This window comes from Euprymna scolopes, chromosome 2 (assembly GCF_053919585.1).
Source record: "Euprymna scolopes isolate OS-2025 chromosome 2, ASM5391958v1, whole genome shotgun sequence".
NCBI lineage: Eukaryota > Metazoa > Mollusca > Cephalopoda > Sepiida > Sepiolidae > Euprymna > Euprymna scolopes.
The window spans coordinates 143158927-143176110 of NC_136483.1; the positions used below are offsets into that span (position 1 = coordinate 143158927).

General features: G+C 33.4%; 1 protein-coding gene across 1 annotated transcript in view; it reads right to left on the reverse strand.

The window, feature by feature from the left end:
• The window catches only part of LOC145296939 (ubiquitin carboxyl-terminal hydrolase CYLD-like), an 82956-nt gene that overhangs the window by 8635 nt on the left and 57137 nt on the right, over window positions 1-17184 (reverse strand). The window contains exons 9-14 of the mRNA XM_080143147.1: window positions 9509-9770; window positions 7194-7285; window positions 6126-6192; window positions 4650-4770; window positions 1855-1963; window positions 107-222 (exon numbers count right to left, since the gene is read on the reverse strand). Coding sequence (XP_079999273.1) covers window positions 107-222; window positions 1855-1963; window positions 4650-4770; window positions 6126-6192; window positions 7194-7285; window positions 9509-9770 — 767 coding nt within the window. The remainder of the gene's footprint in view (window positions 1-106; window positions 223-1854; window positions 1964-4649; window positions 4771-6125; window positions 6193-7193; window positions 7286-9508; window positions 9771-17184) is intronic.

Sequence of the window (17184 nt, forward strand, 5' to 3'; positions counted from 1 at the left end):
ATTTACACCGGCCCCATGACTTGACAATCAAGATAACGAAAAAAAAAATGCATGAAATGAGAAAAGCATGTTCTCTTGCCAAAATGTTACAAGTGTGTACTCTTACCAATCCATCACAAGTTTCACAAAATGCTATCGTATTTAACCCTTCTCCATGAACTTTGTAACATTCCTTGCATTCGTGAGTTGCTAATTTTCCACAGATTACGCATTCCCTGGGACCTGCAGAAGGAGATAGAAAGAGAGATGCATCAGAGAAAAAAAAAATAGGAAACATTATATATGTAATAATACGATTGAATACATAGTTATTAATAATGATTTAGTATCCTTCTGTTTGAAGCTGAAACTATACTATTTCAGACTATTGCACTATCTTTCAATGTTCAATTGGGGTGGGGGGGGGCGGGGATAGTGTAATATATGTTCTGTTATTATGATAACATTTTTCCAAGCAGTGTAGTATTTGTTTTGCGGTCACGATAAAAAAATTTAAACAAATTAAGAAACCAAAGACAATCCAAAGATTTAGTTTTATAAACATTTTTCCCAGTGCTTAAACATGATTTTCAGATATTATTTAACAAGTATGTGATTTAACATAGTCATTAAAAGATATGCAGTAATAAAGTTCCTGTTGGATGGATTGTCATCGATGAATCCCCAACGGGTATATAATGGGACCCTACAATGGCGAGTGAACAGAAATTAGCTAGTAGATATATACATATTCCAATATATTTTCTAATAAGTTTTAACTAATAAGTTTCTAAGGACAGATGGGTGGTGTTGACAGGCACAGAGGTTATGAGGTCATATAAAAAATTTAACAAGTGCAGATACCTGCAGTGCTGGGCCTCGATTCATGAGAACGAGAGTTGACAAAATAACATTTTGAAATGAGATTTAAAAAAGAATATTCAGAGTTTGTTCTTGGGAGTGAGAGAACGCACACATATTTTAAGATGTAGCCACCAAATTGCAATACACCTATTGCCCTGAGATAAAGAGCGAATGAAGAACACTTGGCAACACGTTTACGAACCACTGTGTTGCAGTCCAATAAAGTCGATTGTATAAAAAAAAAAAAAAAATACAGAAGACTTGTGCGTTTCCATTTTGCTTATGCATATTAAAAGTTCCTGTTGCATACGATGGGATCTATGCGTTTTGTAAAATTCTTGGAAGCTGTCTGAAGATTCTCCATGAGGTGGACGTCTTATTGCTGTTCCAGTTTATCCACTGTAATCAATTGTGTTGTTCACGTGAATTTATCGACTCTTTCATCACCAGCAACAATTTCTGTTTTCATAGAAGTCGGATTTCGACAGGTGCTGCCAATGATATTAGCTGCATCTGCTACATTTAATGCAGCTAACTTTGTATCACCTGTTGAAATCTATGATGAACGTAGAAATTGTTGCAGGTGTCGAAAGAGTTAATAAATCAACTTACCTTGACAATACAATCTATTCCAGTGAATAAACAAAAATCTGTATTTTTTTATAAGAAAAAAAAAGAGGAAAACACTAAAACCCAAAACAGCATCTATTCCGAATCTCTCCCTGTGGCTTCTCTACATTATTTTAAATAACACATGAACAAGTCACCCAATTAGGCAATACCTTGCACATAGAACAAACCGTTGAGGTCAAACGCCATCAATTACACTTACAAGCGTTTTGAACTAAGCAGCTAGTGTTGACATTACGGTTAGGATGTCATTAGTATCAACTAAAACTGAAAATGCTAACACATTAACTTTGATGTTCACCAACAAAATTAAAAAGACAGGTGCATCGTATGTGGCAGAGTTTTTGATGTATAGAACTTATTGGAATGCTGGCTGTTTACCTTTTTCCAGAACGTCTGTAAGATCGAGTTGTAGGCTGGGTATAATTCGATTGTACATTTTGAAATCTTTACCAAATCTGGGCATTTGGAGAATCAGGCAAGAAGGCATCTGTGGAAAAGCAGGGGAAATAAAAACAGAGTTGAATAATGTGCGTTTTAATCCACATACGTATATGTGTATATGTGTGAATTATAGATAACATACAAGCAACACACTCACATATATCTACCTAATTATAAAACTGTTGACCTTGCTTGCATTCACTGATCGGGCAATTCCATCTTTTACAAAAGGGATGATAGGTTAGTTCACCATCACTTTACAAAGTCCACTACTTGAAAGAAAAATCTTAAATAAATATTTCATTTCTAAAACTTTTACATTTTATAAATAAATATTAACATAATTATTAAAATAATTTTCATACAAATTTATTAATTAATCCACTTTTAATTAAATCACTTTAATTAATTATTTTTAATATCAACAGAACTATTGCCTATATATATATACTGATGAGTTGTGATACAACGAAACAGGACTGTATGTCGATGACTACAAATATATTTTAAGCCCCCTCTTTGGGTAGAGCACTGTCGTAAATAATCTCACCCGCTACTTAATTGGCTGAAAATGCGAAGCTCGTTGTTTGTTTACAAACAGACGATTTGAGCACTAAAAGTGGTGGCGGGGGTCCATTTAAATAGACATTCCGACGAGTTATTTACGGGCGTCGCCTTCATGGTCGAGTGGGAGAACTACCGACTGTCAACACGACGGTTCTAGGTTCAACCCTTGGCTAGGGAGAGATGCTAGTCTAACAGCACTGATGAGTTGTGATACAACGAAACAGGACTGTATGTTGATGACTACAAATATATATATATATATATATATATATATATATATATATTAGCTATGTACAGACCAAATTTGTTAATCATGATGAATTAAAGAATAAAAAGTGAAAAGCTAGCTGACCAGTTTCAAACGTTGCTCAACAGAGCTAAAATCGAGGTGAATAACGATTAAGAAAAAAAAAATATGAGATGGAAATATGGCAGAGGACAAGTGGAGCGAGAACAAAAAAGACAGGGAAAGAATCAGATAGAAACTCCATTAAGTCCTAAAAGATTTTCTCTTTGTTTGCAAAGAAAAGGTCTCAAGGACTTAATATAGATAGTTTCTAAAATTTTCAAATGAAAGGGAGAGTGTGATCTGCTCAAAATGGAGAACAAGTTGACACTGATGTTCAAAGCACAGACACGGTTATTAAGTGCTCACAAATAGCCGAATTATAGGTATTATGCAAAAGATCTGATAATGTATAATTTGCATATTTAGTTTTATGTCAAAACTTAAATAAGGATTCTAGACAAAGTTTTATAACATATCTTGATTTCAATCCTTGTGATTGCTTTGTTAACTGTTGACAATTTCTGATTAATTGATACACAAGAAAACATGTACAATTTGTTGTTCTTTGTATGAACATTCATTTGGTTTTCTTCTCTTTTACTATCTCATTCCATGTTCTGTCGATTTAACTACATTGCTTGGCATCACGATTTACACTGTACACATTCTTCGCATTAATTCCGATTTTGATACTTTTGTGAATACCATCTGTTTATGAAATATCTAACTTTCCAGTTTCATACATCATTGTTAGAACTCATTTTCATATAGTTTCATACATCATTGGTAGAACTCATTTTACAACAACAACAGCAAAGAGCTTTTCTTTCTTCCTCCATATGATTAACATTAAACACATTATGGGATTGCTTTCCTTAGGGCTACAACAGAGTCATTCTCAAATCCAATATCAACAAATATTTTCCATAAGCCATCCTCATAAGTAATCAAATTTTGTTTATTCCATCTATCATTTTCAATCCTCTCATAATATTCTTCATCATTCATTTCATGAAATCTTATCCTCAATAAATGGTTACTCATTAATAAAAAAAAAAAAAGGTCCATTTAGAATTTGAAGCATGCAATATAAAAATAATTCAGCATTAAATAATCTAAAAATGATATTTCTTTTACTTTCTTTCCATCTCAACACTCATTTTTAAAATGATTTTAAATGTCATTCATTTCGTTCTTTATTTTCAATCCTATCATAATATTCATCATTATTCAACTTAAAATCTATCCATCTCGTTAAGCCTTATTCTTGGGTGATTTTAATCTTGATAATTGGAAATAAAAATTTTCTTTACAAGGCCACCATCTGCATATGTATGGAGTATTGTTGTCACATTTGGACTGGTGCATCTGCTACTAGTCTCTCTGGACAGGGTTCAAAAGAGAGTCGCCAACCTGATAGGTCCTGAACTGTCATCTAAGCTTCAACCTCTGTCCCATCGACGAAATGCTGCATCCCTCTGCCTGTTTTACAAGTATTTTAATAGTGGATGCTTTGACGAACTACAAGCCCTTGTACCCCCTCGACGTAAATATCCCCAACAAACCCGACAAGCAGCAAAATCCCACCCCTACACAGTAGAGATCTGTAGATGTAAGAAAGCCTTCTACTCTAATAGTTTCTTCCCCAGAACTGCTAGACTTTTGAATTCCCTTCCGTGTTCCTGCTTCCGAAACTGTAGTGAAATGCAGAAGTTCAAGTGTAATGTGAACAGACATCTTGCTGCTCAACTCCCTACACAGTATCCCTTCAAGTTATGTCCCTGATAATAGGCCCTTACAAAGTAGCACTTTGCCTTGTTTGAGGTGAAAATGTAAAAAAGAAAAAAAAAAAAAGTCAGGTGTTGACGGGATTTACCTTGGATAGTTTAATATTAGATTGTAAGAAAGACAACTCAAACAATTGTTGTATCGTTGGTAAGACAAGTTGTTCGTCTCGTTCAATAAATAGCTGATAGGAATACGACTGCTGTAAGGAACTGTAAAAACAAGATAACAAAAATATATCACAACACAAGGAATACTAAACATAGAAACAAACAAATATCATCATCATCGTCGTGTGCAGTTAAATATCAGTTTTACATGCTAGCATGTATTAAACAGCTTTAAGAAATTGATTTCCAAAATAACCTTTCTCTAGCCCGGTCTCATAACATGACAAGAACTGTCAGCGATGAAAATGCAATTTTAAATCGAAGTATTACAAACCAATGGACTAGTTTTTGTTGTGAATGTTTTATAGTGAGGAGGAGGGGGGGGGCAATCATTGGAGCTCAGTCAAAAAATCTGTTATAAAAATAACAATAGAATAGAAAACTGACTGGCATAAGTTTCCATTTAATTTGATTTTCTGTGGCCAACAGTAATTGATACATGTAAAAAAAAACCCATTGATCTTAATTTTTAGGGTAATCTCAGACATTTCCAAAACAAAGCAAAAAACATCAAAATGTTAGTAGGTTATGCGTTAATTAGCAAGACCTTACTAAAATCCCATAGTATTTTCTTGGGTCCTGGATATGACCTTAAACTATATCCAGTGGTGAGGCCCCAGCTTGCGGGCTTTGGGGAGTGTGGAGCTACCCTTTAATTACCATTGCTCCCAGATACACTGACCCAGAGTGGTAGTACCTGTTAGGGTCTCAACTATGGGTTGAATAGAAACCGACTTGAAACAAATATATTCTATTAAAAAATTTTTCTTCAAAATCTTTGGATTCGGCATTAAATAACCCGAAAAGGTTTGACATGCCATAAAACAAAAACAACCAACCAACAGTACTTTTTGTATCATTCTAAATAATTTACTGTTAATAATAGTATTATTCTTTTTGAAATGATATCTGTTATAGTTAATACTCTTTCTTCTGTAAAAATAATTTTCATTGTCAGTTAAATATTCCTTAAATAAATAAAATGAATAGGACTTCTTTCTTTAAAATTGTAGCAATTCTTATGTTCCGTCTTCTTACTGTAAAAATAATCATCGGCTAAATATTCTTCAAATCAATAAAATATCACTTTTTGAAATGCATTTATTTAAAAGTTTGTTTTAGTTGACGAGCGGGCATAATTTGATTTTAGAACAATTTATTTTAAAATGGATAAAGTCAGAATTGTTTAGATTAACCACCAATTAACATATTTGCTTATCAGACGATCTCATTTTATTTATTTATTTTTTTTTAATGTGTGAAAAATATTAAGGTAGATATGAACACGAAATATTAGCATATTTAATAAAGATTGTTAGGAACCAAATAGAAAATAAGGAACAAGAAATAATGGTGGATGCATGTTGCTAGAATAGGTTGACTTGAATTGTAACTACCTGAGTTGTAAAAGTGGATCGGCTTTCATTACTGTGCCAAAAAGACAATTGATAAGTTCTTCAGGATCTGAAAATAGAAGAAAAATTAAATGAAAAATGTGTGTGTGTGTGTGTGTAGTGTGTGTGTAGTGTGTCAAGAAAGTCACTGAAAGGCTTTGAAGATTCTTTATTTTTGATGATATCTTCTGTAATTATAACATAATCTGACTAAGACATTGGGAAATTAAAAAAAAAAAAAAAAATGCAAAATTCAAACAATCTTTATTTATGAAAAGTAATATCATTTAAATGTTGCCCATTTTCAGCTTCGCATATTTGTGCTCTTTCCAAAACATTATTCATGACAGATTGCAGAATCTCTGGATTGTGATTTAACTCCTTTATTTTGTTCCTGTTTTCTTAAACTTAAATGAAAACCATTAAAAGAAGTTGAAAATCACTTAAATTATACAAATACCATCGATGGTTCAAAAAATTTGTTTCATGTTTTTCATTAGACATTTTTCTTAATCTTTTTTTCAAAAAAAATAGGTCAAAATATTAATCATTTTTGCAATTGTATTTTTCGGTCGCCTATACTGAGAATTGAACTTTCAACAAGGATGCATGGTGCAGTGGTTAGAGTACTTGGAAAAAATCAATTAATTTTTGAAGTGATATTCTCCTGAAGGTTCAATTCTCAGTGTGGGTGACAGAAAAATACAACTGTGAATTAATTAGGACCTCTATCCAGTCATGGCTGAATGAACAAGAACATGCTACCCCCGTGAAGTAAATAAAGAGTTCTGTTCAAAATTCTGTCCAAATTCCCGAGTTTGACAGAAACATTCCCAAGTTAAACAAGATACACCTGAAGAAAGTCAGAGATTACATCAACCGAAAAACATTACGAAAAATTACACTCAAGATGAGAAAAGTAATCCGATGAATCTAAATAATCCGAAAAGAAAATAATACCCTAAATTAACATGGATCCAACAAGTAAATTATATCAGACAAAAGAAGAAGACGCCTTAAAGTCCATCCAATGTATAACTTTCAACATGTTTTGTTTGTATCTCTAATTACCTTTTTCTTCGTTCATCATTCCAGGCATGGAACCAATTTTGGCCAGCAAAGCTCGTAACTTCATTACCTTATCTGCTCGGACATAATTATATCTGAAAAATAAAAAACGTTGATTTTAGTAAATCATATTCTGTAACAATGTTAATAAAATAGAAGTAGAATTTAAATTGATGTGTTCAGGAAGTTACATCATAACAAGAAGTCTGGAGTGACAATTACTGAATAGGATAAGCAGATGTTTTTCTTAGCTAATGCCAGCATGCTTTCATTCCGTCAACCGTGACTGGGTAAAAGTCCTAAGTAATTTGCAATAGCATTTCTAGTGTCACCCGCACTGAGGATTGAACCTTCGACCTTTAATAAAAAATATAATTTTACAACTGAAGTTTACCAAGTATTTTATTCCCTATGCCATGGGTCCTTGTAGACAATTCTAGTATGGCGAATTTGACAGTTAAGATTCTCAAGTTTGACAGAAAGATTTTTTAGTTCAACAAGATATATCTGATATCGGAGGTTACATTGACCAAAATATTGTGAAACTAACAAATAACACTCAAGATAAGAACAGATAATACGAATACAGGGTGACTAAAAAAAAAAAACAGAGGACATTCAATTGTTTTTCTGAGCATTTTACAGTCAACGGAGAAAAAAAACACCAAAGACTCTAGTGTTTTGATGTGACGTTTTGAATATAATAAACTAGTTATGACCAAAGTTTAATTTCATTTGGACAAAACACTAAGAAATGGGGCCTAATTAGAGTTGGGACCCGTTTTTTTTTTGGGGTCACGCTGTATTCAATCCTCATCTCAAAAATTAAAAAAAGAAACTCATCTCTAGCTTTTAAATTATTAGCAAATCCAGATGTATTAGAAGACTGTAAATTTTGGAAGCTTCTTTACGTCCAATAGTTTTATTAGTATAAATAATAACAGTGTTATTTTTATATAGTTATAGTTTTATAAAAATTTGGTTCAATGATGAAACAATAAAAAAAAAAAAACAATTTTAAAACGTCTATGCAAAGACGCACAGTTGCAAATGGGACCTTTAGATCTTCAATCTGAAGCCCTCTCATCCGACTTATTTTGTTGGGTTATATACATCATGTAATTGTAAGCATGTATATTCAAATAACACTGCGTTTAATGATTAATTAATATTAGTATAAACCACCCCTTCCCCCTCTCTTGCTTGAAAACCAGACTAAATAAACAAGAGTGATAATTTTTTCATCAACATCTATATTATAATTATAACTTGTATATTAATAAAATTATTATATTACAGTGTTGTCATATGAAGAGATATACTTAAGTATATGCAGAAATGTGAATGGTATTCTCACTTTTGTGATACACTGTATATGTATGTATGTATATATATATATATAATTTCATGTGTCTATATAATATTTTATGTATCTATTTTCAGTATTTGCTTCAATAGAGCTCAATATGTGAGGAGAGCTAATTAGTAAATTATAAAAATTAATATGATGAGCTACACAGAATTTTCCATATTTCATCCTTGTAAGGATTCATCAGACTGTTTCATGGAATAGATGTCACTACTTGTTTTTATATATACACATGGTGTTAAATTTGCTAGTTAGCCAATCAAATTCTTTCTTATTCTCACTCCCATTTTCAGCAGCTAATGGTTCCATGTTCATTAAGCAAAGGTTCACTTGACCTGTACACACAAAATAAATTTTACTCTAGGATAACAAACAAAAGTGTATATAATAATAATAATAATAATAATAATAATAATAATAATAATAATAATAAATGAATAAATAAGCTAGTGTTAGCAAAAATATATACCTCTACACACAAGCAAAAACTAGGTCCCATTTTAATACACAAAGCAAGATTCTTCATTTTTTTTTTTTTAGTGAATGGACCAAGAAAGAGGTGATTACATGTCAAGTGAACCTCCACCCAATAAATGCGCAAACATTGGTTGCGGAAAATGAAACAGGAATAATAAAGAATCTGATTGGCTAACTAGCAAACTTAAGACTACATGTATATATAAAAATGGATGATAACATCAATTCTATGCAATAGCCTGACAAATTCTCAAAAGGATGAAATGCAGAAAATTCTTTGTAGCTTAATTACAATATATATTTTCATAACATTATATATATATATATATATATATAATGTATGTGTGTATATGTATATATGAGATTATAAATTGGCTGTGATTCTTAGAGTATAGTAACATGGTTCTTTATGTCTGACTGTAAGAATAATTAAAAAAAAAAAACCCAAAAACAAAGAACTGTATATAATTACTTGCGGAGAGGATAAACAATGCCTTGTGCCAGTGTTTTTTGGACTTCTTCATAATCGTCGACATCACCTTTGGTTTTCTGCCGGAAGAAAATATTGTCCATCACAGTCGTGAAGTAGAACATACTGAAAAGGACAACGTCCAGGTAGCACGAATTGTGGTGACCCTGGATACCTTTGTTTTTCCCGCAGAGTAATTCGGAATCAAATTCCTGTGGCGGTTGGACCACCTCAGAGATGTCAGGAGTTTTCAAATCTCCAAAGCCTTGAAGAATAAAAGAACAAAAATATTAATAATAAAAAAAAAAAGTACTTGCATGCATAAAAATTAATTTTTTTGTCTCTGTAGTAAAATTATGTTTTGTGGTATATGCTAGTTGATTCAACTCTCTAAATGTAATGCAGTTTGCTAACATAACCGGCATTGCACTGGCAATCAAATTGGTATACAATCTTGTTACTTTTGATGTAGGATAAACTATATTTGGAGAAAAACTGAAAAGTAGACCTTGTACTAAAACCAAATGTAAGACAAGAAAAAACAAACATACAAAAAAAACCCAAAAAAAAAACCCAACTAGTTAGACTTTTAGTGATTTGCTTGCACAGCTCTTGACTAATTTTATATATTAGGACCTTATGCCAGTAAGTATATGGCATAATCACATTGACGCACCAGTTCTCATCAGATCATTGAAGTTAAGCAACATTGAGCTTGGCTAGTACTAGATGAGTGACCATTTGTGAATTCTAGGTGCTGTATTTGCTCTCCACTTTTCTTGGCATTGTATCCAGTCGTTCTGAACCTCCACTTGCCACTGATAGTTAACAGCGTTGACTCAGGAGAGGTGTGGTTGGAGATTGTGCAACTCTTGCCACAAAAATTCCATGCGCAGGCACCCTTACAGTGGGTATCCATAGTCTGTCGAGATTGAAGGAAACTACAATGCCAGTAATAAAACTAGTATGAATATTGGCAGGTTTACATCGAGTACATGTCAGGACAACTTGGCAGCAAATGGAAATAGACCCAGTGCACCTTACATAAGTGAGGCAAGAGGGGTTAAGGATTAGCTCTCAAGATAAAACACGCTAGAAGCAGGTGTCAAGGATCATTAGATAGAAATTTCATCACATGTTCAAGGTGAGACAGTTTCAAGGCAGTTTGAGTTATGGAAGCCGACAAACCAGAATGCAGGAATCTAAGTGAATATATCCTTGAAGTCTGTCCGTTCATCAACCATTTTTAAGGTTATGTAAGAAAATTAAGTAAGAACGTATTTGTAACATAGCGCAGACATGCATATGCAAATGCATGTGAAATGACATCGATTGTAGGGAAAAATAGAGACTTTAAAAAGGAGATCATGTTAGAGATGTGAATAACGTTTGAGATGACGTTAGAGAAGACAATCACATGAGAGACATCACAGTGGTAACGAGAGAAGGAGGAAACAAATGTTGTTACAAAAAAAAAAAAAAAAAAAAAAAAAAAAAGCAAGAGTTGAAGTTCTTTTCTCTTTCCTATTCTTTGTCTCCTCAGCAACTGAGGCTACAATGTGTTGGTTCCCGGACAATGTTACAGATTAATTTTAGTCTATCTTTTTGAAGATGTTATTCATGAGGGAAGAGACTAAAATTATAGTCTCTCCCCTCGTGAATAACATTTCTCTCCTCAATAAAACCTTTGAAACCGCTAACAAATCTTGATTGTGTTTCCATACACGAGTTTCATTCAGTTAAACAGCTGATCAACAGCTACTAAATGACACAACTATACAGATCTATGGCCACACACATGGAAAAAAGCCTTTTACTAATTGATTTGTTTCTTAGTTACTCACTAGCAATAACACTCATGCACACAGGTATGCTTTTGTGTGAAAAAAACTATGTGCTTCTCTTTGTTTAACCTTTAATTTTTTTTATATTGATCATGAAAATGTCACTAATACCACCTATCCCATTTACAATCACACAGTTTAAAAAATATAGTGCCTTATTTTTTAAATTGTCCAATTTTGGGGTGTGGCTATATATGAACCAATGATTGTTTTTGTGGTCGCACTCTGATAAAATAACACAAAATGAATACTTGATGTAAATCAGTTAAGCTCTGGATGTGTGTGTTATACCGTCACATAGGGTAGAAAGGAGAACGCTGTCAGTTCCCAGTGATTTTCTTTTCAGCCTAATCTACTCCCGCTTGGCTTTGACTCCAATCCATCCCATCTCTCTCGGGAGACCTCCAAGTTGCCAACTGACCCAAACTGGACACTATACTCCGCTATCGTAAACTCAAGACAGTCCATAATCGTTATAAATTGTCACAAAATTCATTGCCATTCCTAAACCTGCCCGTAAACTAACTTTAAACATATTGACCTCTATTCTCCAATCCTTTTGTCTTAAGTCACTGCCGCATCTGGATTAGCAATCCTATTTTAGTTCCCCTTGTGTGCCCTGATGAACAACTTCCTATACCCTTGTTCTGCTGATAAACTCATTTCCTCCTTTTTGTTATATTTTTATCTTTTTTTTTCTTTTTTTACTTCCTAATACTGAGGGAGGGGTGTCGATAGTATCAATAGTCAATCACATTATTTGGATTATTTTTCTCACCTTGTCTGTATTCACAAAATATAACCCCCCCCCCTCCGACATCTTTTTCAGAGGCGTGTTTTCAACCTTTAGGTCTATACAGAATTTGGAACTGAACCATATTGATTCCGGAGTTCCCCATAAAAATTCCTAAGCATGAAAACATGCACATAAAGAAGCTGAAGAATCTATATTGGTCAACGCATGAAAATAACAACCAAGATGAAAATAGTAGTGGAACAGAGCGCGAATGGGTGTATGGCGCCTATATATATATATATATATATATATATATATATATATATGATGATGATGATGATGATTGCAACGTCTTGTCAGACGAGTGCCACTCCCTCAGACATTTAAAATCCATGAGCCCAAATGTCTGAGGGAGTATCTATACAAATATGATGCTACAGAGTCTTAGCTTTGTACGACAGCCAAGTCTCTCTCTCGGTTCAAAATGTTGAGATCCAGCAACAAGCAAGAGCAAGATAGCCAGCAACAAATTAAACTGCAGACCCGCTTAATGCGGGTACTGGTCTTCCGCTTTATGGTTTTTTAAATCAGAGATTTGCTTCTCCTAGAAAGGTTGCCTTCACCACGGCTTACGGGAGCCCTCTCTACCCCAATACACATATACACACACACAAATATACATGGTGCTAGTTGGCCGTTGACCCAGAAAAAGAGTTCATTCAGGTCATGTCATATGCTACTGGTACCATGTAACCCAGTACTACCTGCCTCATGGTCGGGTCATCGGCGACTAAACTGGTTCCCCCACCAGACTTGTTTGGTGAGGAGGGCGGCTAGTCTCCCCGAAGGATTAAAAACAAGACCTTGCAAAGGGTGAATGATATATATATATATATATATATATATATATATATATATATATATATGCAAATATCGAGCCGTGTACAAAATGATGTTACAGTAAGGAAAAAGAAAAAGACTATAAAAAGGAGAGAGACATTCAAGAAGACCGAGGTCAGAGAGAAGGAGGACGGTCACGTTAGGGACGTAGGTGACGTCACAGGCATAATAAGAAGTCATGCACGGTAGGAGAATGAGGAATAAAGGTCTTCTCTTAAAACCTGAAACAGGATTTAAAGTTCTTTCCTCTTCCCTATTCTTTGTCTCCTTTGCGACAGAGTCTACAACGTATGGGTCCCGGGTGTGTACATGTTAACACGTATGTAAACGTGTGTAACGTTACACACAGATAACCGAGTGTTAACTAAAGTTTACTTTTACATTTCAGAGCTAGTAAAGGGGAGGGGGGGTGAAGAGACATTAACTTTCCACTCCCCTATTTGACTACATGCAAATGCCGAGTGAAATGACGCCACAGTAAGGAAAAAGAAAAAGACTATAAAAAGGAGAGAGAGAGAGAGAGACATTCAAGAAGGCAGAGGTCAAAGAGAATTAGGACGGTTATGTTAGAGACATGGGTGATGTTACTGCCGTAATGAGAAGTCACGTTTGGCAGGAGAATGAAGAATAAAGGTCTTTTCTTCAAACTTGAAACAGGAGTTTAAGTTCTTTCCTATTCCTTGTCTCCTTTGCGACTGAGTCTACAATGTGTGGGTCCTGTCTGTCTACATGTAAACATGTGTAACATTACAGTAGTTTGAATAGTTCAAACTAGCGGAACCTGTGGAAATTCCACAAGGGAGTCATTCATATGTAATATATTGATGTTGCCATTCTGTAGATGTTCAGTGTAAATGGAGACGCTCTGATATTATTGTAGTTTTTGTGTTAAAATTCTAAAAGTATTTATCCAAGCTAGCACGAACGTCTGGCAAAGCCCGGTCATAAAATATGCTTAAATATGATATTTTAATTCTTGCAGATTTTGTATATATTATTATAGAGTTAATGTTCTATTGATTTTTATATATTATAAAGTTGCGATTAAAAATAAAAACAAACATATCCATATGACTTGGGTGCATTAGCTTGAATAAAAATATATATATGATGATTGCAATGTCTTGTCAGACGAGCGCCACTCTCTCAGACACTTAAAGTCCATGAGCCCTAACATGACATTTTCTTTTTTTTTTTTCTCCTTTTTTTAATTTTTTTTTTTTTTTTAGTAGTACCGGCGAATTCTCACACTCAAGGAGACATGACACTGAAGACTGTCATTGCTATACATATATATATATATATATACGTACACGCATACACACACACATACATATATCCATAAACATGCACACAATACATAATACATATACATACACACACACATACATATATCCATAAACATGCACACAATACATAATACATATACATACACACATGCATATACATACATATACACATACAAATACGTACACATATATGCACATATACATACACATACATTAAACTACATATATATATCTATGCATTTATACACAAACATACACACACAAACATATATATACACACAAACATATATATACATATATACACACACAAACATATACATATATACACACATACACACATAAACATATACATATATACACACATACACACACAAACATATACATATATACACACATACACACACAAACATATACACACATACACACACAAACATATACACACATACACACACAAACATATACATATATACACACAAAAATATACATATATACACACAAAAATATACATATATACACACAAACATATACATATATACATACAAACACACACAAACATATATACATACATAAACACACACAAACATATATACATACATATACACATAGATATATATATACATATATATACTATATACACATGTACATATATAAACATACGTACACATATATACACACACAAACATATACATATATACACACATACACACATAAACATATACATATATACACACATACACACACAAACATATACATATATACACACATACACACACAAACATATACACACATACACACACAAACATATACACACATACACACACAAACATATACATATATACACACAAAAATATACATATATACACACAAAAATATACATATATACACACAAACATATACATATATACATACAAACACACACAAACATATATACATACATAAACACACACAAACATATATACATACATAAACACACACAAACATATATACATACATATACACATAGATATATATATACATATATATACTATATACACATGTACATATATAAACATATGTACACATATATGTACATACACACATGGATACATATAATGATGGCAGATCAATTATTACATGCTTCCAGCATTTCAAGCCTACACGCGTCACAACTTTTCCATTGCTATAGGACTATTTTTTATAGACAAATGCCTGAGGGAGTATCTATACAAAGATGATGTTACAGAGATTTAGCTTTGTACGACAGCTAAATCTCTCTCTCTCGGTTCAAAATGTTGTGATCCAGCAACAAGCACAAGCAAGATAGCCAGCAACAAGTTAAACTGCAGACTAGCTTAATGTGGGTACTGGTCTCCCGCTTTATGGTTTTTTAAATCAGAGATTTGCTTCTCCTAGAGGAGTTGCCTTCACCACGGCTTACGGAAGCCCTCTCCACTCCACATGGAAATAAACACATGCATACACATAGAATGTGCACAAACATACATATGCATGTATACACACATAGAGGCACACATATAAGCATGTACTTACATATGAATATGTACGCGTACACATACATGTAAAATACTCATGAAAGAGCGTTCCAAAAGTCATATATCCTCAATGATCAGGATGAAGGTGATGGGTATAATTCAATGAGTTTGACAAAAATCCAAAACAAACTAAATATACATAGAATCAGAATTTTTCATCTGATTCTATGTATATTTAGTTGTAAATAATGCGTGAAGTTTGTCATCATTGTCTGCCTTCGGGATATGAGTTTTTGTGTACAAACATTTTATTTAAAAAAAAAAACTCCAGCCGTTTGAAACGCTGTTCTATTCATTTGGATTTTTTGTCTGATTCTATGTATATTTAGTTGTAAATAATGCGTGAAGTTCGTCATCACTCTGCCTTCGGGATGTGAGTTTTTGTGTACAAACATTTTATTTAAAAAGTCCAGCCGTTTCAAACGCTGATCTATTCATTTGGATTTTTAGTCTGATATACATAACTTAAGTTCCTTAAGCTACAATCGAAACTGAAACCAAAACTTATGAAGAATTCTTGGTAAAATTATTTATTACAAGAAATGGAAGTACATAACAACTAAACGACCCGGATGTAAGTGTGACACAGAAAATAACACACACGCTATCGTATTAATATATAGATAATAGAAATTGTTAATCATCATCTAAAAAAATTAGAAAAAAAAAAAAGTATCATACATCTCAAAAAAGACACATCAGTCGAAATGTAGTATAAGTAGAAATATCAACACTAAGGTGAACAGTATTTCTAAGAAAGACAATGTAGTAAGTATATAAATAAAAAGCATTTAATAGATTTTTACTAAAGATATTAAGCTATTATGGGAATTAGTTATTTTGCTTCCATCTGAGTGGTACTAACATATTGTTTTGGGCATCGATAGTTATGTGATATTATCAACACCGCCTCTCCACATCCGCCTGCATCAAAGTGTTAGGGATAAAAAAAAAAAGGGGGGGGGGAATATGACAAAAAAGAGAAAATAAGTTTATCAGCAGAACAAAGATGTAGAAAGTTGTTCAGTTTTAGGAGTGTCAATGAGTTTTGCGACAGGCACAGTTCATGGACAGTCTTGGGTTTGCAACAATTGAGGACAGTTTCCAGGTGAATAGTTGAAGACAGGTTGTGACTTGGATCAGATCGAAAGAGCTTTAGGAGATTGAGATGAACTGACATAAACTGACAAACACAGTCTCAACAGAATGTAGATGTGAACTTTAGAAGAGAAAATGTAGGAGAAGAAGACCATGGAAACAACGTTGGGGGTTGGCGTTTGTTGCCAAGCAAGGTAGGATGAGGTTTTATCACAGTTGCATTTCCCTTTTACAGCAGTGGTTAACCATTATCTTCAACCCATGTCGTATTTAGAGTCTC